Raw genomic sequence first — 27,717 nt, 5'->3', positions numbered from 1 at the left:
AATACAAATTTTTTTTCACTGAAACTAAGGATCAAAGAAATGCAAACAATGCTATCTCCACAAAATGGTCAAATGAGAACTCTCATTCACTGATGATGAATGTCCATGTAGTAAAATTGGACTGAATTGTGTTTCCCCAAAATTCATCTGTTGAAGCCCTCTCAATGCACCTGTAGAGATCAGGTCTTTAAGGAGTTAACTAAGGTTAAAAAGAGATCAAAAGGGTGAGTCCCTAACCCAAGAGCACTAGTGTCCTTATACGAGGAAGGGACATAAAAGCTTGTGCTCTCTGTCTCTCTCCTCTCACTCCAAGAAAGGGACAGGTGAGGGTGTCATGTGAGAAAGCGGCCAACTGCAAGTCAGGAAGAGACGCCCCATCAGAAAACTGCCCTGCAGGGCCGGGGATTTAGCTCAGTGGTTTCACTGCCTACTGCGCAAGCGCAAGGACCTGAGTTCGATCTCCGGTACCAAAAAAAAAAAAAAGAAAGAAAGAAAACACCCCTGCTGGCATCTTCATCTTGGACTTCCAGTCTCCAAAACTGAAAAAACAAATTTCTTCCCAGTCTGTGGTACTCTGTTTTGGCAGCACAAACATACTAATATAGTACTTTTCTAGGAAGCAAATTGGAAATATCAAAGAAAGATTTTAAAGTTTTCATACCCTCTGACCTAACAATTCCATGCTTAGAACCTGACTGTAAGGAAATAAGAGATGAATGCAAAGATGTCAAAAGAATGTTTAAACAGTGGTAAGAGAGAAATACTGGGAACTAATTAAATTATTGGAAATTTGAAAACAGAATACACACACCAGAATTAGGTGGGAGAATAATAACAACAATGTGACTAGTGGTTAACAGCAGCTACCTCTGAAAGTAGGACCACAGATAATTTTTTTAAGAGATGGGATCTCACCATTTTGGTCAGGCTGGACTTGAACTCACGGATTCAAGCAATCCTCCAGCCTCAGCCTCTCAAGTAGCTGAACTGATTATTTTATTTCATTTTATTTGCCTGTTTATACTAGCTTGTAGTTTGCAAGGTTTCTAAAATGAAAATTTAGTCCTTGAACAATTTACAAAGTTTTTAAGAAACGGCAAAAATTTTGTAGATTTATTTTTCCAAATAAAACTCACAAAAATGGCATACAGATAGGAAATATAAGATTTAGAAATACTGTCAACTATCCAAGCATTTTCTCCTAATTCAAGCCCCCAAAAAGCCAGAAAACCAAAAAGAGGCTAGTCATGACATAAAATACCCATTAACAAATTACTGTTTTCCGATTAAAAACAATCTTGCATGGACACTGGAACATTCAAACTTTTGTGCATCTGTAATCACCCAAGGTTAAATATTTTAGGGGAAAAAAACACTGGAATTTTCCTTGCTTGCCAGAACAATGGTTATATCTTTAATATGCAGACCAAATACTCTTCATAGCTTCATTCAATAACACACACACAAATTAAACACCATGTTATTCAATTCATCTATTATAGAAAGGGCTAAGTTGACCCTGATGAGATTTGATCATTGGTTTCTAGGGAGACTAAGGTAGAGTCTTTATATGAAGCTGATTCTTGAATCATTAAGCTCTCCCCTCTGGCTATTATTACTCTCAATAAGTAATAGTTGTCTGTGACTGCAGATATTTTAGATACAATTCATGATTCATGTGGATGATTCAGGGGGAAAAAAACAGTACTGTGAGACCATCTCACATATAGAGAAGTAGAGTATCTCAAAAGGATTAAGAAGACTGCATTATAAATTCTTACTTTCGTTGCTTTTAACCTGTCACTAACTACTCCAGACCTAGAAAAATGATTTAACTATACAGAGGAAGACATAAAAGAACAGATGAGTAGGGATATAACCTTCCTAGCATAGGTCATGTCACATTCTGTACAGATACCAACCTATTTTTCATCCACATGCTTCAACTGCCTAACAGATGGTATCATAAACAGAACACTCATGAAAATCAGAAACAACGCGGAGAAAGGCCAGATTATCAATAAATCAGTGACTCACTTTTTGAGTAATTAAGTGACTATGAAATGAGTATGAGAAATTTCATGATGTCAAAAGCCCTTTCATTTTCTATAATTTCAACATGTTCTCCTAGATTCTTATCTTCCCATTTATCTCTCTATTTTTCTGGGGTTACAGGGAGTGTTTTGTGGGGCTTCAAACTGTACAATTCTGAGTCTAATTATCTCTTTCTTCTCTCATCATTTTCCCACTCTAAATTTAGAAATGAAGTTAGAGGGAGAAAAATACTAAAAGGAGATGAAAAAAATAATGACAACAAAAGAGAAAAGGGAAATGACAAATGGAAAACTGTTCTGTAATATTAATAGCTGTGACAAAAGAAAAACGCATTCCATGTTCAATTATGTGGGAAATGGTGGATTTTAATAAGGTTAAACAAATTTATTCATAGCAGGTCTTCTCAGAGCTTTTAGTATTTTAATTCAGTGTCAGCATATCTCAACTCTATTTAAACATAGAATCCTTTTCCCTATGTCATTTATTTACATATTCTAGGGCAATGTTTAATTGAAGCCAATTTGGCAATGCTGTACAAGGTAAGAGTGATGGCTAAGGTCAAGTTAGGTTTCAAGTACAAAGAACTTAGGAGTTAAGAACAAACAACTAGAAATTGTATATAATTTAGTTGACAAAAGGATTTCATTGATGATCTGATGATTTGAGCGGGACTACTGATATAATCAAATATATATTTAATACTCAGAAATCTTGTCTTGATACAGATTCTTACTAATGGGGATTCATAAGATCACAGATTCTCAAAATAGAAAGGATTTACCATTAAAAATCATTAAAGTTGATACTCGAATCTCTTCTACTAGGTTCTTGCTAATGAGTTATACAGCATGCCAATCTGAGTTCTTCTAATAAGAAAGTATCACTACCTCTAAAGGCTGGCTATTTCACCTCTGGACAAGCTAAAAATGTTTTCTTATGCAAAACTACAGTTTACTAACTTGTTGTTTCCAACACATGGCTCTGTACCTAACTTTTGTAGTCATAGAGAACAAGCTAAATTTTGCTTCTGTGTGATAACCTTCAAATACTTCAAGGCAGCTTTCACGCCTCCGTAATAATCACCCCTGGACCCGCAAACATAACTCTTTCGGGCTAAATATTCTCCTTCTTTACCCATCCTTCCTTTAACACTTACCTTAAAAGAGTATATAACACTTATATTCACTACCCTTGATTAATTTCTTCCTTTCCATTTTTGTTACACATTCTTTTAAACCAGAGGTCAGGGCACTTTTTCTGTAAAGACCCAGATGGTAAATATTTTTGGCTTTGCATCCGACACAGCCTCTGTCACAACTATTCAGCTTTGCCATTCTAGCCTAAGAAATCACTGACGATATATAAATGAGTGGGTACCTGTGTTCCAAGAAAACCTTACAAACACTAGCTTTGGAAATTCATATAAATATCATTTGTTACAAATACTATTCTTCTCTTCATTTTTTCCAACCACTTAAAACTATAAAAATCATCCTCGGTTGCAAGACATACAAAACATGTAGTGGGCCAGTATTTGCAAAGTCCCATTTTAAACTACAGATTTTCAAATTATGTAAAACAAAAAATGTATTGCCTTGGTTTTTCCTGCCTTTTTAATGGTTTAGGAGTCTACTCAATGTGAACTTCTCCATTTTCAACTTTTGAACACTAGGATGTGTAGTTCTAGCTTTAATGTTGTGGTTGGTATCTGCAGTGAGATGTGCTGCCCCTTAGTGTGTGGTGAATATAAATCACCCCAGGCACCAAGTTCAAATATCTTTTGCCCCAAAACTCAGCTTCAAAGCATTAATTCAAAAGGCACAGAAAGCATCATTTGACTTGAAGAGATTTATTGAAAGGGATTAAAGAAGCTTCACATTATATTTCCTGTGTACTAAAATCCTAGACACTAAGCTTACCTAAGTCTGAATGACAGAAGGTCTGCGCCTGTTATGGCTGAAAGTCAAAAGCAGCTGAATGAGCAAGGGCAAGAAAAAATGCACTCCACATTTATGCCTCTCAATTTGTGGGTAATAATCTATACAGTCAGGATTTTCTTGCACGATTCTTAGGAAAATAAAATGGGCATTTTTTTCTTCTTTGTTCTTTTATGCACTCTCCATACATTACCTCCGTAAAAAATACATTTTTAAATAGTTACCTTCATCTGTATACATTCTGTGATTTGAAGTTGCCCAGATTCACAGTCATTTTGAACCTCTATCATACTAACAGTAATGACAGTCTATACTAGAATTTCAAGGCCCAGGCACCTGGCTAGTTATTTGAGAATTAATATTCAAATAAATATATTCTGCATTTTTCAAACAAGTATCAAATGTTGTGATGCTTTTACGTAACTGCTGCCACTTAAGCACTGTTATTTATAAAATATTATGTCACCTCCTCACAAGATAATGCATAAGTACCTATAGTAGTATATTATTTGTTATCTTTGATTGTTAGTATATTAATTGTCTCTGATTGTTAGAACAGTTCAGGGCCCTAAAACACTACAGATGCATAATAAAACAAATGAAATTTACAACTGCCTATTCAAGCTCATGAATAAACAAAACCTGCAGGGATGACACTCAGCATTTATCATTAGAAAACGGTAGATAAAAAGGAATGAAGTAGACTTCAACACATTGGTACATGGTCAGATGGGAGGAGTCTATGCAATAAAAGCAAACTGAAATGTAAAAGTTCCATGCTCATGATCTCACTGAATGCCTACTCTAAGTAAGTGTCTATGCTGGTTTCCTTAAAATATAACAATTGCGCTTCACGGTGAAGAGACCAGTAGGAGGACTGGTGGCGTAGCTCAGTGGTAGAGCATTTGCCTAGCATGCGCAAGGCACAAGGTTCAATCGCCAGTACCCCCCAAAAAAGAACAAGTAGGAAAAAATGACTCTGGGACAGATGATGGCATCTTTGCTGAAGGAAGGAAAAAAAAAAGATGAGCAATGAGAAAACAGAAATATAAACTTGAGAACTGTTAGTGTAGTTGGTAGATGAGATAGACATTTACCCACTTGGACCAGAACAGCGATTTTTCAAATGTAAACTGATCATATCACTGGCTTGGTAAATTATTTGAAGGACTCTTCCACACTGCCTGTAGACTAATGACTATGTGGAGGTCTTCAATGCTGCAGACACAGCCCTTTATTCTTTCCCTGCCGGTTACCTTTCCAGCCTCATCTTCTAATACTTTCCTACTTGCACAATGCTATACCAACCCACTTGAATATGCTGGGCTGATTTATACCTTTGCATATCCTGTTTCCACAACCTGGAATGTATTCTCAGGGACAATTCCTTCTACTTTTTCAAGACTTGCTTCCAAAAAGGACCTCTTTTATGAAGCTATTCCTCTGATTCCTTTGCCGCAAGGCAAAGTTAAATGCTACCTCCTCTGTACTTCCCTCTGTGATAAGACCTTTTCAAAATTAAGGCCAAAAGGGGACATTTTAGTCTTTCAAGTACATGAGGAGTAACAGATCCCTATGACCATAAATATATTTGGTTTTTAACATTTTAATTCTGCAGTGAACAATAACCCATCAGTAGTTTACCAATTTTACCAATTATTATTCATATTTCATTAAGAATGTAATGCTCTAAAATATCGATATTAGCTGTTAACATACAATTAAGTCCTAACATATAAAATCACAAATCACAAGTTTTCTTTGTAAAATTTTCCAGACTAGGCCTTGTAAGCAACAAAGATAAGTGTTACTGTGACTACTAAGCAAGTAGGAAATTTTCCACTTTCACTTTATTCTTCTAAATTATCTATAAAGAAAATCCTTTTCTGACTGGACAGAGAATTTATAAAACACGCTGTGCTGAGCTAATAACCTAATTAACATTTACTAGCTGCTGTGATAAAACTATAAAACGGGAAGCAAGTTAATAAAAAGCTACAGCAATATTTTCTTAAAAAGCATTTTTTTTCCTACAGTTCTAATGAGGAACGTCATTTTCTTATTTTTAAATAAAGAACAGTTTCATTAATAATAAAGTTGTGATTTGAAAACAAATAGTAATAACATGAAATTTTTATTACATTGCATTCAACAGTGTAAGATTCTTTCTCTGAGATACTATCAGAAAAATTTATTTAAGCTATTACAAAAGACAGTGCAATCGTAATAACTAATTACTAATACTCAGCTTCAACTCCAACATACATGGCTACAGGCAATGTGCACACAGCTTCTTTAGCCGGCTAAAAAGTAAAAAGCTTCCTAGAGGTTTAAAGGTAAGAATTTTTAACTAAAATTAAGAGTCAAAGCCACCTGCAAAAGATGCAATAAGTATCTTATCAAGAAATGTTCTTTATTTCAGAGAATCAAATTTTGCTTTTTCTCCCTTAAGTACTTAGAAAAATCTAGATGGTTCAAGGCATTACTGATTGAACTTTTTCCACACATCCTATGCAGTAAAGTGACAAATGTGCTAGATCTTTTGGACCTCTCAGGTTCTTTTCAAATCTCCCAGGCATGTCAGTCTGTTACTAGATGAACAGGGATAGTACCCTCACATCCATTCCCTAAAAGAAATGGCAAGAAAATTAATGAGCTAATATTGGTAAGGGGATTGGTAAATGTTAAAATTGAGCATTTGAGATTATGCATATATATATACAAAATATTATCATTTCTCTTTGTGGTCTTTTGGTAAAGGTATTTTTAATTTTGATAGATTTTGAATATCCTAAGATCAAGACCCTGTTCTAAGATATTTTTCTTATGAAGAAAATAGTACAGCTTCAAGCTTAAAAATTTGAGTCTAGCATAGCCTTCCTACTTGTTTATGTAGTTCAATAGAGACTGCTTACTTACTTAAAAGACCACACAAGTTCTCAGAGAAAAAAAAATGCAATCTTTTTAGCACAGAGAAATGGAACTAAAATTCATTTTCTCTTTTGTATAGATAGCAAGCATTTTTAAATGGAAAAGAAGCTCAAAGAAATCTTCAACCTTTAGCTGAAGGCTTTCAAAGTGAGACATATTTGGAAGTGGAGGTTTGTGCCTTTAAGCACTTTATGACTGCTCTGCTAAGTCAGAAGCCATGAAGTCAGTACTTTGAGATCTTTGCATAAAATATAACTACTAAGGAGTTACATTATTTATTGGTGACTCTGGGAAGGAAAAGAGTCATATTTAAGCAATATTATGTTTTTTAGAGAGAACTTTTTTAGTAAGCTGAGTTCAATCATTAAAAAGATTTTAATTTATACAGTGACACTCACGGCATAAATCAAATTACAATCTCTGTATTTCTAAGATGAGATTTTTTTCAATGAAGCCAGACTCAGAAACAAACTTTTTATTTCAGAAATCACAGCTGCCTCTTTCAAGGGGGAAGCTTCTCTTCCTAGATTGTGAATGTGATCCTCTCTAAAGGAACAGTTATTTTTAAAATGAGGGAGGAAATAATTCATCTAGGAATATTAACAATCTATTTGTATAATTCCCTAATTATATACATTATCATGATATGTTCCAAATCAATGATACAAATGTGTGCATATTTTCAATGCCTTACTTATACTTTAAATCCAAACATATAACCCCAAAATATCCACTAGCTAAAAGGGAAATCAAAATGTAATGACAGAAAAATTTAGAAAATCTTTTAATTAACATATTCAAATATGCATACATGTATATTTTTAAAGATTCTTTAGAAATTAGAAATTTCATGTTCTAGAAAGTAATTAAGGACGAGGTGTCTTTGTTATAGACAAAATAAAGATTCCATTTTGTGATCTATATAGTTAATTTGCTTTTTGGAAAATATACACTAGAGGTTTAAATCTCTGGCTGAAGCAAGAGTACAGTTGGTAAAAAGAAGATGGAGGAAAAATACTCTTGCAAGGGAGTTCAGAGACATCTAGTGGCTGTTAAGAGTATACTGATTGCTTTTCTTGGAACATGAAATAAGGTTATGAGGGTCTACATTTATGTTCATATTACAAATAGTATAAGATTTTCTTTACATTTTGAATCTCATTCTACTGCTTTAGTTTAATGATCCCAGAAGTTGACATCAGCATTAAGCTCTCGACCTTTTAAAAAAATTACTGAATATCACTGAAATAAAACTCCGAATTCAATAAGTGATCCATCACACAAAAAGGCATGCATGTTCTAAAACATGATTCACTGACAAATGTAGTTAGGCAATTGTCTTTTATAAGGTGTTGGTGTTGCCTTGAATTATGTCATTAAACACATAAAACTGAAAATGCCTAAAAATCTTAAATGTGTGGCTATGGAAAGTGTTCTCTGCTAAACATCACCACAGATGGACTGAACTAGATGGCATCTTAAAAGGCCAATTCACAGCCATTGTCTCTAGACAGTCTAAATAAAATTTCATTTTGTTGGGCTAATAGAAAAGCTATTCTACATTGCTCTTCAATAATCCACTTCAATGATCCAAAGAACCCTATCAAACAGCCCTTTCTTACATCTAACCTCAATCCTCATGCTACAGATTGTCATCTTCTTAAATTTTTTCTCAATTCTTCCTACTGTATCTTGGTAACATATACATCTCTTCATATTCTTTTGTAAAAGTACAGCACTTTACATTTAGCCCTAGTAAATGTCATGCTGCTAGATTCACCTGAACCACTATTCCAATTGTTCTGGTTCCTTGTGGATCCTGGCTCAGTCTAAAGTATTCGCTAGCTCTCCTGACACTACATCATCCATAAATTTGATGGGCACATTACAATGACATAATCTGTATACTCTGAATTTGTGTTAAAAGTTTTCATATCTGATCTTCCAAAGTTTATGTCAAAATTAATGTCCTCAGTAGAACAACTCATTTTTTTTATTCAACTTGGACTAAAAATATAAAATGAGTCAAAAATATAAAGCACTGTTTCATACTCTAATGAATTTTTAGACAACAAAATATTCATGATAAATAGTAATTAGAAAAAAAGTATGCTATTTTATGATTAGTCATAAATACACTGTTTGTTCCTGGTTGCTTTTAATTTTCGGGACACATAAATCTATTTTTGTCTTAATATCCTTGGCTGACAAAAGATTGACAATGCCAACATTGAAGATGTGCTGCATGTATTTCAATATCATCATGAACACCACTATTAAATAGCACTAGAATTTAACAGAAATTTATATTTGAAAGTAATGGAGGAAATTGTAGAAGCTAAAATAATGTTTTACTTAATTATTCAGTTTCATAATATCCTTGCAAAGACTCAACTTAGGCAACAATTCCTTTTCATTAAAATAAATCCTTAAGCGACAGTCAAAGGACGGTTTGACAGTGGGAAAGTGACTTAGAAAATTACGGCCAATAATTCCCACTAGGCAGATCCTGGGAGCAGCTGTGAGGCCTAGACCAGTTACAGCGGCAGGCGGATCCCAGCCAGGGCCCCCTCCCCAACACCAGAGGCTCCCGCACACACGCCCAGGCCAGGAGCCTGCTCAGAGAGGAGCTGCAAGGGCACGCGGACTCCCGCATGAGGCCCTCCATTCCACCCCTCAGTGTGGGCAGATCCCGGGAGCAGCTGTGTGGCCCAGACCAGCGTGGCTGCAGGCAGATCCTAGCCAGGGCTCCACCCCGACCCCAGAGGCTCAGGCACACCCGCCCAAGCCAAAGGCCCGCCCAGAAAGGGGCTGCACTGGCACACAGGCTTCAGCCAGAGGCCCGCCATACCTAGAGGACAGCTGTACAGGCACACAAGCAATACCCAGAGGCTCACCCCGATACCACTGATAAGTGCAAGGAGACCCTAGCCAAAGCCTGTGCAGACAACAGGAACTGGGGTCCACAGCCCCCAGCCAAAGGCCCTCCCAGACAATAGCTACAAAGGGGCCCCAGCCAGAGGCACGCCTAGATACCATCACAAGTGTGCTCAGGTCCCAGCCAGAAATAAATAGGACACACATGTGTAAATACCAAATAGTTTCTCTAGTTTGAGAAACTGAAAGTGTAAATAAGGACTAAAAGGACATGTGAAATAGGAAGAAAAGGGGCAAAGGGGAAGGGGAAGTGGGAGGGGTAGGGGAAGAGAAAGAAGGGAATGGAATTAATATAAGAAAAAAATGGAAATAGTCTTTGTAGATAGAGAGAGGTGGAGGGGTTGAAGGGAGGGCAGGGGAAGGGGAAAAAATAAGAACCAAGAGAGACTAGGTAAAGGTGCAAATTTCCAATGATGAATGTCATTATATTGTATACCTAAAATGTACCAATGTAATTAATAAAAAAAAATAATTCCCACTAGGCCTCCCACAAACTGACCAGTAAATAATCTAAACAGACAAGCCGCTCTCTCTCCTGAAACATGGCTTCAGGCTGAGTTCCTCAGAACCTGCTCTTTGGTATCAGTTGTCACCTTAAATCCTTCCTCTGTAGAAATTGAATACAACTATAATGTTAAGAAACTACCATGAAATAAGAAAAACAGTAATTAAAACTTAGGACCTGAGCCCCTAAAAACTTTAGGTTATAATTTTCCTTGCTGAGATTAGCTCAATCCCAGGTATGAAATCAGATTCTCACTTCCCAGGGAAACTGAGAACTTGAGCTAAATATTTACCAGCTGAAACAATGTGTTTTGAAGCACATGTATCAAGTCATAGTCAGGATTAACTTAGTGTTTTCTTAGCTCTTTGGAAGTTGAGAGGCATTTGTAACCCAATTTTCTCAGTTTCTGGTTATTTGTAACTATCTAAGTCCATCCTTGTCAATTAAGAAAAAAAATTATTTCTAAGAGAGAAGAAGGAGAATAAATCTTAGTTATGCTGCTGATCTTTTCCCTGAAGGATGTTATAAAGATATTATATCAAGAAGCTATCTAACACAGAGACTTGCTAATGATGTTCATATGGCTCTTTCATTAACACCAGGGAAAAAGTAGTGCATCCTCCCTGCAGAGGGGTCTGCTAACTTCCTGATCCTAATTCATTGCAAAGGACTCTGGCATATTGATTCAGTGCACTTGATTGATTATGAAAGGAAGACAAATTATGCACATATATGCGATTTAGCCTATTTAGATGTTATTTTTATCTCATTCCAGTAGTCTTGGCCAATGAAAAGTATTGAAATAAAGGTGATATATTAAATTCATGTGTATCCACTGTAGCAGCACATATCTCTCCCCTATGCTTTCTAAGGTTCATGTATGAAGCCCCTATAACAAACATGTTAATAATAAAAAGTATAAAACTTGGTTGATGTATTGTGTAATAGAAGCCTCCATAAGGAAAAATATACCTGAAGTAACAAACAAACTGCGTATTTTAATGCTAGGTTTGATAAAGAAGTGGACAGTCAAGAAAAGGACAATTAGATAGAAACATTATCTAGCGATAAGAAACTGGGGGAAGCATAGCAAACCCTGTTTGTTCTGATTGTTCCTGTTTCTCCATCTTCAAAAGATATTCTTTTCCTTTGGTGTTATGCTTAGTGTCTAGATGTCTCCCCAAAGCCTCATGCAGTCTTAGGTGGGGCTTTTTCAGAGGTAGCTGAATCTAGAGTGTGTGGCTGATTCATGGTGCAATGTTAGGCTCAAGGGCACTAGGATTAAGGGTGCCAGTGCCACCTACCCTAAGTAGTCTGAATAAAATAAAAAGGGCAGAATGATGTTCTTAAATTCCCTTGTGGTTTTTGCTGTCAGCCACTGCCATGAACTATTGCCCTTCTGCCATGTGCCACCCTGCCTTGGAGCCAGCTGACTATGGACTGAAACCTCCACAAACTGTGAGCTAAATAAGCCTTTCCTTCATTTAATAAATAAATAAATAAATAAAAACATATCCTTAAGCCATTCACACTGTCTCAAGTATCACGTGGTTAATTCAAAGGGGGAAAATGTACCTTTAAAGTGGCAAGCTCTTGGGATCAAAATATTAACAAAGTGGCTATGTAGCATCACCAGTTGTATGACAACCTGACATAATACTCCTCAAGATATGCTACAATAAAAAGCCCAAAACATCACTTCTGTAACATTCTTACCAAAGACACTGAGCCTAAATCTAACAATGAACAAATGATGAGGTACAGTGTTGGAGATTCTACAAGGCAATTAGTCTGGACATTTGTTATGAAAAAAAGTAGTGGATTAAAAAAAGACAAAACATATCCAACAACCAAATGCAATACATGATCCTTTTTAAATCATCAATTCAAAAAATAGCTATAAAACACATTTTGGTGACAACTAGAATATTCTTTTCATGGACTTTATACTACATGACACTACTGAATCTATGTCAACATTCTCAGATGGGATCAAAGGAATATGTACTTATTTTTAGGAGATACATGCTTAAGTATTTAGAGGTAAACATTCATGCTGTCTGCAACTTATTTTTAAATGGTTCAGAAATATAAATAAACATTTATAAATATAAAATATGGATATATATTTCTGAACGTAGACTATAAGTGTGTTTCCATATTTCTGAGTATAAAATATAGAGTGCATATGTATATATAGATTCTAGGTGTGTACAAGTATGTATATACTGAAAGAGAGTGGGAAGGAGGAAGAGAGAAAGAGGGAGAGACAGAAAAAGAGAGAGAGAAAGAGTGTAACAGAGACAGACAGAGGAAGGTGACAAAATTCTAAGAATAGGACAATCTAGGTGCAGGATATATGATGTTCAAAATTTTTCAAACTGAAAATGGTAACAAAAAGAATACATACCATGGCAGTTCTAGACTTGATAAACCAGTCAAATCTAAACTGGGGAGCATTCCGTACACACTGCCGTAATTCTTCATACACATTTTCTCTATCAAAGCCCATTTTGTGTAACATACAAATCAAGAATCTATCTTCTTCCTCAGTATAGTTCTTTCCTTTGCTGGTTCCATATTGAATACGCAACTGATGAAATGGAGCCTTGTATCTTGCGATCTGTGTATATCAACAAAATAGTGCTTTTAATTGGATATGCAGCAAATCAAAGCTAATCATCAAATTGAATAAAATTATCTATTAAGAATTTGGCACAAAATATAATACTTTGGCATCCAGGGCTTTCTTGATACTGATCCTTCGTTGAATTCTTGCTTCTCCACGTTCAATTTGAGCCATAATTTTCTCAATGTCCTGTAGTTCACTGCAACGTTCCCAAAATACAGCTGAAAGACAGTTATTATTTTAAATTGCTATCATTTAGGCAGATCAATCCAAGAAATTATAGAATAAAGGATAGGAAGAATACAGTGAACTTATACTTTTTAAAATTAGGATTCAAATGTATGTATATATATATATTTCAATTATTAAATACTAACATTTCATTTAAAAATAAGAGCTCAACAAGGTTTTAAGTTAGCAATTTTCCTCTCGTAAAATACAGAATATTTAATTACTCACACTGAATGACTAGGATTTCAAATGATGCTACAGATACTGATTTAACCTAAGCTTTTTACTCAAACACAATAGAGAAGGGACCAAATACATAAAGTGAAACAGAAGAGGGAAGCATATAAAAATGGATGTAGCTACTTAGCAAGCAACAATGAAAATGAAATCCTTATCGATAGGTCAAATTTCTCCTACAAAGAAGCAATTTCTACTGAAACTATTACTTGCTTCTGAAATGACTAACTAATCTTACAGTATTTCCAGTGACCTACAGCTTCTTTAAATCTCACTGGGATTTCAACTGGATACATACAGAAGAATATTCAAATTACCAAGTCACCCAATCAAATTTCACAGATGAGCCAAATAATCTGCTGCATTAATATGTCACTTTGTGTGACTTCAGTGAAAGGCCTTCTAATGGCATACTCTACATTCTCAAATTCTTCATTTTTAGAGCCTATCAAGAAAGGTATGTTAGCACTCTCTGATTTTTATAAGCACCTGTATTCATTATTTATTCATTCAACACATATTTAAATGCCTGCTATGTATAAAATACTGTATATTCATGAATAGCTAATTGCACACATTTCTTCTATTACTGAAACCAGCTACATAAGCCCATTCCAAATATCCAACCTGGTGGGCAGAAATTAAATAGTCCTGAGGAAGTCATGCTACCTGAATTAGTGTCAAATTTGAGGGACCAACTGACATATCTTTTTGTTCTTTTACTTTTGCAGTGCTGGAAATGGAACCCAAGAACTCATGCATGTGAGGCAAGTGCTCCACCACTGAGATACAGCCCTAGCCCGTGACATTTTTTTAAAAAATCACCCTTTTTTTGCAACTCTATATGCACTGATGGCATCTACAGGCTGAAGAAAAATCTTTAGAATATCTCATTGTATGTGCCCTTTTATACTGTTTTCACTCAACTCTTGCTGATAAAATTCTCTTTCCCATCTATTGTTCTCCTCAATGTCTTCAACTTACAGTGGACCCTTGAGTTATGACTGATCTGACATATGAACAAATTGGGTTATGACCAGAATTTTAGTTTTAACATATGAACAAAGTCTTGAGTTACAACCTGAATGCCGGCCACTTGTTCTTCCAGTTGTTCTCAGATACAGATTTAACCCTTAAAGAGTTCTGGAAGGAACATTATAACATCCTTTCCTGTGTGAGGTTAATTGAGAAATCCTGGGCTAATGTCTCTCTAAGGACACTGAGATCTGCCTGTATATGGGAGAGGGACTTTGAAGGCTGTGTAGAGGAAACTGAGCCTTCAATTGATCAACTTGAGTTACAACCAGGCCTCAAGAACAAATTGAATGTGTAAGTCAAGGGTTCACTGTATGTGCTAAACCTGAAAAGAAACAGGAGTCATGCTGCTATCAATGAATAGGAAGCTTATAAACTTGATGTTTTAGTATATGAAGTAAAAACTCAATATAACCCACCTCTAAAGTCCTTGATAACCACCAGAAAACCATTGTGCATTTCCAGGAGGAAAAATAAAGTCTTCTCCAATTATATATGACTTTTTCAAGCACTTGCACTCTATATAAACTAAAAACTATTCCTAGTAAGTATTAATCTTTGATTTGTTTATTGAGATACAGTGTTCTTTCTTTCCTACTACTGCAAAAACAAAAAATTTCAGTAGTTAGGTTCAATAGGCTTTGGGCAACTAGCAAGGAAACCTACACCTACATTTTAACATTATTTCTATGGGAAAAATGGTCTTTATTCTAAACAACTGATATTCACAATAAATTTGAGAGCTCCACCTATTTGGAAGGTAGAAAATGTCCTATGTTGTCCATGTAGAAAACAGATATATTGACCTATTTTTATTAAGGTTTCTTTTCAAGAGCCTCAGGTTGGATGTGCTGTGATACGGGAATTAGTATTAACACTACCTGCCTCAGCAGCTAAACTGATTCTGGTTAAGGCCAAGAACACAGCAGAGTAAGACAGAGATGATTCAAGGACCAATGAACAGATTTTTTTTTTCAAGTAATCTTTTGAGATCTGTTCTATTTGGCCTCAGGTTGACAAGGCCCACGTGACCTGACTGGATTAGACTGGATCCTTGAGTGTTTGATCATCTAAATGAGCCTGACAAGAACTCTCTCCTTCGAGGACGACAGAGAAAGAAAGACTAGTGCAATCCACTGAAACTCAAGTCTCAGGACTAGACTAGAAAAGAACAAAATTCCAGAGGTGGAAAGTGGAAAACTAATTCTGTCAACGCTCATCTAATGACCACCTTTGTCTTATCAGGGCTTTACTTAGCTCTATTAGCTAACCAAGACAGCATCAATTTGTTGATAACTCCTATAACCTTTTTTTTAGAAATACAATTACATTTTATACTGTCACCTACATCTTATTCAAAAAGTTTAGGGTCAGGGATGTGGTTTAGTGGTACAGCACTTACTGGCATGCATAAAACAATTGAGTTTCATGGCCAGTACCTATAAAAGCATGTTTAAAGATCTCAAAGATACAATTGAACTGATGATAAAGAGGTGAATAAGGTTAAAATAAAACATTGTGTTTGTGGGCCGGGGATTTAGCTCAGTGGTTCTGCTGCCTGCCTCGCAAGCAGAAGGACCTGAGTTCGATCCCCAGTACCAAAAAAAAAAAAAACATTGTGTTTGAAACTACATACAAACCTGAGTATTCCATGACCTCCTCAGGGGATTTGCCCTCTACCTCTCTAGCAATATTATCAATGTCATCTCTTCCATACTTCTCATTAGCTTTAATAAACTGGTTAAAATCTCGCTTAGTCCAGTTTGTGAAACCCTGTGAAGAAAAAGTTACACACATCATCAGTAGAGGTTAAATCAATAAATCCATTTATTGTCCTACTAAAAGACAAATATTCTTTTGTATAAACTCACTTTTCAATATTGCAATCAAAAGTTGAATAAATTGTTATAGAAATAAATGCTTTTCTATTGTGAAGGAACACACTCCTTTCCATATTTTATAGATGTCTACTACGTTGAAATATAAACTTATTAAAATAAAATGCTAATATAAAAGCTAAAGTCCTAATAGTCTGCTACTTCAATGATTTTTTTTTAAAGATCCATCCTTGAGCAAATTAAGAGAGGAATGTGGATACATTAAATCAAAAGAAAAACTCTGTAGCTCTTTGAAGCATTCCAAACTACATAGAGTAATTTTTTATCAAGATTGTATTCATAAATAGAATTTCCATAAACAGAATATTATTGGTCCACTGAAGTTCTTTACTAAAATATAGAACAATTAGCCAGTGTTTAAAATCTTTGGGGCACAGTTAGCCTACCTGGGAAGTCACATACCAAGAATTTGCTTTCCATTCCATATGTTCCTAACCATAATTATCAGTGTAATACCCTAGATGCTGCAATTTTATATCCTTGGATTTTAGATGATAAAGATTGATTAATTTTCAGGAGCAAAGAAAGACAATTTAAAATCAACCATGAGGGGCAAGAATATTGATTATATTTCTAATTGCAAACTAAAACACTGTCTCAATTGAGACTGCATATACACATTATACCACACATCCAGAGCATATTGCAAGCCAGGTAGCATTTGAAGGCCCTAACTTTATTTTATGTTCAGAAAATAAATCTTTAAAATAAAACAAGAATGGGCAGGGGATTTAGCTCAGTGGTTCTGCTGCCTGCCTCGCAAGCTCAAGGACCCAAGTTCAATCCCCAGTACCAAAAAAAAAAAAAAATCAATATAATACAACAAGAATATTTAAATGTTTGATTTTATTCTATGATAAGTCCTAAAACTCAGCCAACTGTATTTATATTTTCAAGCTAAACTTTGTAATTTCCAGGCATTTGGCTCAAAAACTTCAGAATATACTTTGTAAAATTTCATTCACTAAAATTACATGTTATAACAAATAAAAGATGTACATGAAATAATAAATACAAAATCTATTTAATGGGCACATAATTGTACAGTCATAGGGTATAGTGTGGTATTTTGACACATGCATACAAAGTGCAATGAGTAATTGGCATATCCACCAACTCAAACATTTATCCATTTTTGTTTTGGAAACATTCAAAAACTATCTTTTAATGATTAATGTGAGAATTTTGTACTACTATGCCATACATCTTGTTTAAAAAAATGTCAAGAGCTGGGCATAGTGGCACATGACTGTAATCTCAGCACTCAAGAGGCTAGGCAAGAGGACTGCTGCAAGTTTGAGGTCAGCCTGAGCTACATCATGAGTTCAAGACTACCCTGAACTACAACGGAGTCCCTGTCTCAAAACAAACCAAAAAAACTTGAATAAATAAATTTTGCTAGCAACATCCATACTAAAGTGGTGTCAAACAGAACACATTTTTATTATTTTGCAAGAGTCTTTTATGCTGAACCTTTTTTTAATCTTCTAGAATTTATGTGGGAAATATGATACAAAACTCGCTAAAGCAATAATGACTTGAAACCATTAATGCTTTGTTCGAATAGAAATCTTCCCTATTTAATAATTGTTGGCTTTTAATTACACAATGATAATCTTAAAACATTTCAGATATCTCATGATTGTAGTAAAGTTCTAAGAAAAGATGAAATAAATTTTTTAAATTATGAAATTATTTCATAAACAAAAGAGTATAATTTAAGGAGACAATTCACTTCAATCAACAAAAGAATTTAAAGTTTCAAAATCACGTTAGCAATTCTTGTCTATCAGGATTCAATTGCAGATTCAATGATCTTATTATAATTGGTAAAAAGTATGTCATATTTCTAATAATTGGTACATATTTTCCATATATGATTTTCCAATATTTCCAAAGAAACATATTCTATAAAAAAGATTATTAAAAATAAGGATATATGGTCTAAATGTGTGCTTAGAGTTTTGTTAAGAGTGTCAAATCAGGATACTAGGCCAATATAATAAAAAGTGCTATCCATAGGCTTCTTTATTCTTATTGGTTGACTAGAAGTATTTCAGCCACTTAAAATAGTTTACTTGTGTGAGAAGTTTTTCCTTTTCTTCTGTCTCTTCTAATGTAAGAGGTTCGGCTCCATCAATCTTTTTTTGCTCTTCTCTTTGAACCAGAGCTGGATTCGGTATCTCAGGATTCCTTGGCACCTATTAATCAAGAGACGAGTGATGGATACATTATGAGAAAAATTAGTAAGGGTATATATATATGTATCAATCTTTATTGTTACTTCAATAGTAAACAGTGTAAAATCATAACCAGAATGACACAAGGTCCTCTCCACATTTCTAACTACGATATTATTAATCATTCTTGTGCCACAGGCATTTTAAAGTTAAAACCCATTTGTAAATGAGTGCCACATTATATTCTAGATTTCACTGTACTGTAGAACAAAGTATACCCTTGTAATGTTGTAGTACATGGAATAAGCAAAAAGTTTAGCAGTTCAAAAAAAGACCATATCCCTCTGGAACTAAATAGCAGGGTGGAGAAGTAGCAGTGCACCTACAGATGATATCTAACACCAACAGCTTCAACATGCGAAAAAGATGGAGTGCTTTTATTGCCTGCCAGGGTTTATCAAGGGAGAATATTTTTATATAAAATGAACAATCTAGAAGTGAAAAGAAAATGAAGAAGAAAAAAAACAAGAAATAAGAAAACTTAAGAGTGAAAGGAGTAGCAGAGTCTATCAATAGCTGCAATGGAACCAGCAGTCAAAGAAAAAGACTACAGCAGCAGTGACCAACAGCAACTATGATGTGTGGGGTATAGAGCTGCAAATACATTGACAGCTGAGAAGAAGAGAGCTTGAATGGAAACCACTGAGGACAGAAACTCAGCTTTCCAAGGAATCAAGTAGCCACTTGTATCTCAAAATTGTAGCCCAAAGGGCCTCAGTGTGTCATGATGTCATGGTGAGCACATACAACCAGTATGATTCAGCAGTATGGGGCAGCATTAATCATGTGGAGGTATAAACCAAGTCTCTTAGCCCAAAGCCTCATACCATCGCTGTGTGCACCTGCAGCTACAATGCAGCCCAGTGATTTAAGAGGGCAGGTACAGAACATGTGGAGTATATTTTTATAGCATTCCATTAAGCATGAAAATAAAAGGGTTGGCAGTAAGTCTTCCACTGTTTGGAATGCACTCATATGACAGCAACTCATTTTCTAGGGGTATCAAATAGTTAAAGTTTTACTCTAATGTAATTATAACACATATTATAGTACATTTTTCTCATTGTTATACGTACTTCATAAAGTTCAAACTGCATCGTTGTAACTTCAAATTGGGTATTTTTTAAACTACTGTATCAAATCGATCATCAGATATAAAATCTGGGCATTAAAAAGCAGATTCATTTGTAATCATAGTACCAAACAACCAAATTAGTATGCATTGCCTAAATATCGATTATGTCCATAGCATTATAATAAGTACTGATTGGAATACGAAAGAAATGTTGGACATGGTGTTGCCCACTAAGCGCTCACAAACTAGTTATAGAATTTTGAGCCATACCTTAAGAATCCTAAAGTTTTTGTGAGACGGAAGAATATCCTAGGCTGGAGCAGGATGAGCAAAAGCACGAAGGCAGGAATGTACAGTAAGGAGTATAGAGCACTTATGTTAGGGCTGTGAGTATGACTCATTGGTGGAACACTTACCTGGCGTGCGTGAAGCCCTGGGTTCCATCCCCAGCACCACAAAAAATGTGAGGACTTATACTGAGAAGGAACAAAACACAAGGCCAGGTACAGACATATTTAGCAGGCCCTGAAAGCACACATGAGGCACTGGAGACTTTTGAACAAGGGAGTGAAGTGTCAGAATATAGTGCTTTTGCTGTGAGCCTTGTGCTGGAAGGATTGAAACAGAAAAGCAACTAGAAGCAAGAGAACCTGCTAACTTTCATAACCTAAGTATGAGGTACAATCATCCGGCCTAGGATGGTGGCAAATGGAAATTAGAAAGAAGGTATAAATTCAAAATTAAATGTAGTCCAGTGATGCATTTTTTAGAAATTCTTTTTAACAGCTAAACTCAATTGTAAAATTATAGGCACACCAGCAACTTTATTCCCAAGGATTTACCACAAGAAATAAAAACATGTTTATGTAAAACCTTTTATAAGAATGCTCTCAGCAGCTTTACTCATAACAGCGCCAACCCAGCAAACAGCGCAGATGTCCATCAATTAAAAAAAAAAATGGGTAAGCAAACTGGCCCATCCATACAATGGAATAGTATTCAACAATAAAAAAGAATGGACCACTGATATATGAGACAGTATAACTGCATCTCTACAACATGATGCTAAATGAAAGAAGCCTCACAAACAATGCACGATTCCATTTCTGTGAAATTCTAGAACAACAACCTAATCTATGGAAGAAAGTAATGTTGGAATAGTAATTACCCCTGGAGAGTGTGTATGGGTACTGCCTGGGAAGAGACACCTTCTCAGGTTACAGCTGTGAATCTGTATAGAGGTTTGGAGTATGTAGGTGTACACGTTGGTCAAAATACATTCAATGATACACTTAATATTTATACATTTCCCTCTATGTAAATTTTATCTTAAAAAAGAAATCATAAAAATACTGAACTCTGGCTAATGATATACACATTGAAATGTTTCCAGATAAAATGTATTTATGCCTCAACTCTGAAATGCATTAAAACAGGAAAAATATCCATATGATAGAGGACTGGAGAAAAGTAAAACTAACTTAAAAGGCATATGCCATTAAAGATGTAAGTTATAAAATATATGTGGTGCATATATGACATTCACTGTACAACTATTTCCACATCCGAAAATTCTTAAGAATTGAAAAATCATAGATACAGCTTTAAAGTTTAATAGACCCCTTAAATTGCTGGTATATGAAATTACTTTGGCTTCAAATTTTAATTTAGAAAAACTCCGATTTTAAGGTATTTCTCAATCAATTATTTTCAAAATTTCTATGTTCAACAAACCAAATTATAACCAAATGAGGTATTTAATAAACATTTGATTTGTGGCAGAAAATTAATATACCCACATAAAATAAAATGTTTATTCCTACACAGATATTCCTGATACTAAAGATTTCCCCCTCTGAACTTCGAATAAAGGTAAAGTTAGAATATTATGTAATACTATTAGATTTTAGGATCCACTGAAGAAAATTTCTTTCATACCCACGGAACATATTTAATACAGAAAAGCTTAAGAATGACTTCATCAATACTCGTGTTTACTATCTAACTTCTAGAAGTGGAAATTATTAAAACACACAGCTGCTAAAATGTCCAGAATTAGAAATGATTTCAAATTCCTAAATTCCTATATCCCCTTCCTATTACAAAAATTTAGTATTCTTCATTTTTTAAAAGAACATACACTTTTTATCTCATGAGGTTCTCATTAACATTAAGCTTCCAGGAATGATTTCAAAGTGCAATATAAAAATTAAACAGACAAATTATAGACCAACATTATTAAACAGATACCCTAAGGGGCATCCAAAGTACTTTTAGTCTCTATTTTACTATGATGCCCAGCAACAGAATACATACATTAAAAATTGCTTTTCAAAAGGAAAGCTCAATTATTATTTGAACTTCTAGTCCAAGCCTAAACAATTAGTGATTAAGAGCTGTGAAATAGTGAAAATCTTTTTTGGGTCCTGGTTTCTTAGGAGTTGAGCGAGCACTTCATAGAAATATGGAATACTGCATGAACTATGACAGCACACAAAATGGAAGCAGTAACCTGAAATCAGCTCACCATATTTTAGTTCTGCCACTGCAAAACAGGTGGCCCACAATGACAGTTCTAACTCACAAAGATTATGAAACTTTCTCAAATTGTCAAATGTTTATATTTTTCCCTAAGGAATTCTTTATTAGGGATAAATGTTAGAATGTTCTACAGCTTTCTTCAGCTTCAAATAAGGCAAAACTTTCACTCTAAGTATTCAATTCAATGAAACTTCCAGATATTCTGGATTTTTATACTGCAATTTAAAACTGAATTAAGTCATCCTCTTCCAATGTAAAGACTTTAGTGAACAAGTGGTTAAGTCCTGAATAATAACTCCTTCAATTCCAAAAAAGCAATGAAGCTTCTGAATATTCCTAACTTGCAAAAAGGTCAAAGCTTAGATAGCACGAAGAATCGATACATAATGCACTACTAACCACCAAGTGATTAGGGCAGAACAAATACTTCTCTCAAATAAAACAAACCCCTTTAAGTCCAGGCCTTATTATCAGCAGTACTGCTGTGACCTTGCTGTGCTGAACACAGGAGGAAGAACAAAATAGATAACAAAACTGCAAACAAACAGGTTCTCAAAAAACATTCTTTCCCAAGGGCTACAAAACTAGCTAACCCCCACCCCAAATTACTACAGAATAAGACTTTGGGAACTCAAAATACATAAAAAATTACTATGAACCACATTGCCATGCCCCAAGCTATGGACAACATTTTTCTCCCCTTAGCCACCAATCATTTAAGCAGAAAAAATGGGAAGGAGTCCCCTTTTGACAGCCTGGGGGCATATATAGAATACCAGGTGACTCCACTATAGCACTCTTGTTCATCTGAGACTAAACTAGTGCTCTATTCCTCTTAGAGCCCTGGTGAGTCTTCCAGAGATATTGGGGAGGGGGTCAATGCTACATATTCCTTAAGTAGATATGTCTAACAGTTATATATCACACATCACCCTTGCAGCTGTTGCAGATGATAACATGCCATGCCAATCTGTCTAGAGTCTGAACTCAACATGAAACCCACCCAATTAAAGAACCCACCTTAGCTCAGGTCCATAGTTCCTGGTAAAGAACAAAAGAGACAAGGTTCAGAAAGGACCCACACCCAGAATGTATTCTTATTTGTCTTGTAAATCCTCAGCTAGGCATGCACAGGGGGAATCAAGGCAAGTCTTAGGACAATACAGAAGCAATCCAGAATGGGGTGGAAGAGATACAAGGCCAAGAGCAGAACAGTAGGGCACTGGGTCTCCCACCACCACCAGCACAGTCCAAGTTGCCACTATCTTCTCTCATTTTGATAGTTCAGTAGCCTCCTGACTGGTTTCCCCAGATAAACCCCATTCTCTGCATCACAGCCAGAGTGATCCTTTAAACATATAAATCTGATCGTCTTGTACCACTTATAAACTGTATGACTTTGGGCAAATTAGTCAACTTATGTCTCAGTTTCCTCATCTATAAAATAAGCATGAAGCTCCAGGGCTGTTCTGAGGATAATGAGCTAATATTTATAAAGAACTTGGAACAGTATACAACACAAATAGCCCAAATAAATATCTCTCACCACCTGTCCTGCCACCTCCCTGTCTTAGAAACATCTCAATGGTGTTTGCCCTTGCTCTAAAGTTCAGACTAATGCATGACCTATAATGCTCCACGTGATTGCCTCTACCATTGCACCAGCTGTATAGTTGCCTTCTTGCAGTTTCAGAAAGTGGCCTCCTTCTTCCCACCTCAAGGTCTTGTCACGGGAGATGCCCCTGCCAGAGCTCTTCTCTCCCACACTTCACATAGCTCATTCACATTGCTCTAATCTCAGCTTAAATGGCACTCACTTAGGGAATACTGTGGTGCTCTCTCAGTCCACATTAGGTAGCCACATTATGCTCCCTCACAGCACAAATAAGGACATCCTTACAACTAGCTGTTTGTTTCATGTCTGCCTCAGCCATTATAATTTAAATTCCTTGAGGTGAACAACCCTGTCTGTCTTAATCACCACTTTATCCCAAGTGCTTGGCACAGTACCTCAAGCAGACCAGTGCTCAATAAATAGGTATTAAATGAAAAACGTCCTATTTCACTCATTCTCCTTCTCTTGACACTTTTCTGGGAGGTGGGGAAGAGGTCACCATGAGGCATAATACAGCATGAGTTCCATGCCACCTTTCTTATCCCCACTCAGCCCTTCCCTCTCTTCTTATACTCTTCTCCCTCTTTCTTTCTATCATCATTCACAGCTGTGCCTTCATTCCCTAATCTTCTGAGGTTTCCTTCTCCATCTTCTTCCAGCTGGCCATCACCCAAAGACTCACTGTAAGACCTCACCCCTAACCACAAACTGCCTGTAATGAAAGACACTGTTTACATCCAAACTATATCTGTGGCCAGAATGTGGTGAACCATGTAATTATCTTAGAGAACAAAACTTCAGTATCTCCAAAGAAGGAGTATAAACAGTTTTATCACCAGGAATGATTTCTTTATTGCTGCTACTTGACTACCACTTGGCCTACCTCCCAAATGTCATGTCACACCACTATAAACACAGTCCTTATTTAGGATGTTGGAAAGAAGCAGGGTTATATCACATGCAGAAATAGCCCAGAATGTCTGAGTGGAAAGAGCAGAACATTTGAATACTGAGAACTGGGTTTGAGATCAGCATCCACAGCCACCTTGACCAAGGCCACTTAACCTCTCTGAATTTCCTCACCTATTATATTGAGATAATAATAATACATATTTCATGAGGCTGTTAGGAATCAAATGAAGCACTGTTAAAGTATTTATAGACTATAAAATGTTCTACACAAACATTTGGTGTATTAACTACCTGAGGTCTAACAATTCAATATATTATCAAGTCTCACTAGTACCAGTCAATAAAAGTACAGAAAATAATGTTCTAAATTTGTATTATAAACATTTTATTAAGATAATATCTACTTATTTGGCATACGAAGCTAAGCACTCTATTATTTTAACTGCTTTTATTTTTTCATTTTGAATCTATAATCTACCTATTTATTCTGACCTGCCACTTTTTTCACTTTCTTTGAAATTGGTCTTATGCCTGTTACATTACAAAGCTACAGTGGTTTAAAAAATAGCATGATACTGGTGCAAAAACAGACATAAGGATCAATGGAACAGAACAGAAGAAGCAAAAACAACCCAGGCACAATCAGCCATCTGATCTTTGACAAAGGAGCCAAAAACATGCTGGAGGAAAGACAACCTCTTTAACAAATGGTACTGAGAAAACTGGCTATATGCATGCAAATCTAGACCCATGACTCGCAGCACATACTAAACTAAACTTAAAATAGATCAGAGATCTAAATATTAGCTGAGTGTGGTAGCACACGCCTGTGATCCCAGCACTTGAGAGGCTGAGGCAGGAGGATTGCCATGAGTCTGAGGCCAGCCTGGGCTATAGTGGGGCCCTGTCTCAAAAAAAAAAAAATCAAACATCTAAATATTAAAATAAACAATCTGGTGGTGGAAACAGGTAAAACTTTTAAAATAAATTTTAGTTTATCCCATTTCCTCCCCCTTATGCCCCTTCCCACCCTATGTACAAAAGCTTTGTTTCCATTTTTTCCTCCTATTTTCACTTTTTTTCTTGTCCCTTCCTTCTTTTCTCCCTTCCTCCTCCCTTGTTCCCCTTCCCATTTGAACATTTTCTTCCCATTTCCCAATATCTATTATACATTTTAGTCCTTATTTCCACTTTTGGTTTTTCACACCAGAGAAACAATGCGGTATTTAAACATGTGTGTCTGATTTATTTCATTGAAGAGTATGGTCTCAAGGTCCATCCATTTAGCTATGAATGTCTGAAGCTCATCCTTCTTTATGGCAGAGTAGTACTCCATTGTATAAAAAAAACACATCTTTTCTACTTGTCGACTGATGAGCATTTGGGGTGTTTCCAAAATTTAGCTATTACACATTATGCCGCTATAAACATGGGTGTGCATATATCGCTGTGGTATGATGCTTTTAATTCTTTCAGGAAGATACCAAGAAGAGGTATAGCTGGGTCAAATGGAACCTCTGGTTTTAATATTTTGAGAAATCTCCACACTGATTTCACAGTGGTTCCACCAGTCTACACTCCCACCAACAGTGGAGGCAAAACTACTGAAGATGTAGTTGTAGACAAAGACTTCCTGAACAGAACTCCAATTGCACAAAAAATAATGCCAACAACCAACAAGTGGGAGTATATTAAATTTAAGAGCTTCTGTACAGCAATGGAAACAACCAATAAAGTGAAGAGGCAACCTACAAAATGGGGAAATTTTTTGCCAGCTGTTCCTTGAACAAAGGACTATTACCTAGAATATATAAAGAACTCAAAAAAATAGACACCCAAAATAAAAGACACAATCACAAAATAAGCAACTGAACTGAACAAGCACTTCTCAGAAGAAGTACAAATGGCCAATAAATACATGGAAGAATGTTCAACATCTCTGGCCATTAGAGAAATGCAAATGCAAACAACACTGAGATTCCATCTTACTCCAGAAAGATTGGCTATTATCAAGAAATCAAATAACAACAAATGCTAGAGAGGATGCAGAAAAAAAAGGAACCCTTGTACATTGTTGGTGGGAATGTAAACTAGTATAACCACAATGGAGATCAGTATAAACATTTCTGAAAAAACTAAAAATAGAGATTCCATTAGACCCAGCTATTTTTCAAGTAGGCATCTTCCCAAAAGAGTTAAGACCTTGTATTACAGTGACAAATGCATACCCATGTTTACAGCTGCACAACTCATAATATCTGAATCTTGGAAGCAGCCTATATGTCCATCAACAGATGAATGGATAAAGAAAATGTGATACTGTACTTATACACAGTGGAGTATTACTCTTCCAGAACGAAGGATAAATCTGAGTAATTTGTAGGAAAATAGATGCACCTTGAAACCATAATGTTAAGTGAAATAAATCAGACATACAAGCTTAAATATTGCATGATTTCTCTTATATGAGAAACCCAAAGTATAAAAAAATTAAAGAGCAAAATAAATGACAGATAATAGGAAATAGAGATAGATCTTTCACAAATGCAAAGGGGACCAAGAGATGGAAGGAAGAGGAAGGGAAGGAAGGCGAAGGGGACATAAAAAGAATTAAGATGTGTTATATATATGTATCAACTTCTCACAATGAATGTAATCATCATGTACTGCAAATACGTACTAATAAAAATGCAAAATTAAATTACAAATAAAACAAAAAAAATAATGTGTTATTATAGGTACTAATCTGGTGAAATATTGGATAATTCGTCATTAATCCCTATTAGTGATGATCCTCTTGAGTGATTCAGCAGTTTGAGACATTACTTCTAGTTAAATCTCTCCTTTGGTTTTAAAAATGTTGTATTTGCTTTTACTCACATTAAGATGGAACACCTAGTCTAGATTAACAGTTTATAGTATCTTAAAAGGTTATATCA

General features: G+C 35.5%; 1 protein-coding gene across 9 annotated transcripts in view; it reads right to left on the bottom strand.

The window, feature by feature from the left end:
- The window catches only part of Smarca1 (SNF2 related chromatin remodeling ATPase 1), an 83,574-nt gene that overhangs the window by 3,573 nt on the left and 52,284 nt on the right, over positions 1–27,717 (bottom strand). For all 9 annotated transcript variants that reach the window (XM_013077906.3, XM_004860027.4, XM_087199845.1 and 6 more), the window contains 4 exons: positions 18,474–18,596; positions 16,138–16,270; positions 13,097–13,215; positions 12,776–12,988 (listed from right to left, as the gene is read on the bottom strand). In XM_013077906.3, coding sequence (XP_012933360.1) covers positions 12,776–12,988; positions 13,097–13,215; positions 16,138–16,270; positions 18,474–18,596 — 588 coding nt within the window. The remainder of the gene's footprint in view (positions 1–12,775; positions 12,989–13,096; positions 13,216–16,137; positions 16,271–18,473; positions 18,597–27,717) is intronic.

Source organism: Heterocephalus glaber, unplaced genomic scaffold (assembly GCF_053883595.1).
Source record: "Heterocephalus glaber isolate CG9 unplaced genomic scaffold, H.glaber_assembly_v1.0 deba00001729, whole genome shotgun sequence".
NCBI lineage: Eukaryota > Metazoa > Chordata > Mammalia > Rodentia > Bathyergidae > Heterocephalus > Heterocephalus glaber.
The sequence above is the reverse complement of the archived record's forward strand: the minus strand, read 5'-3'. Positions and strand labels throughout refer to the sequence as shown.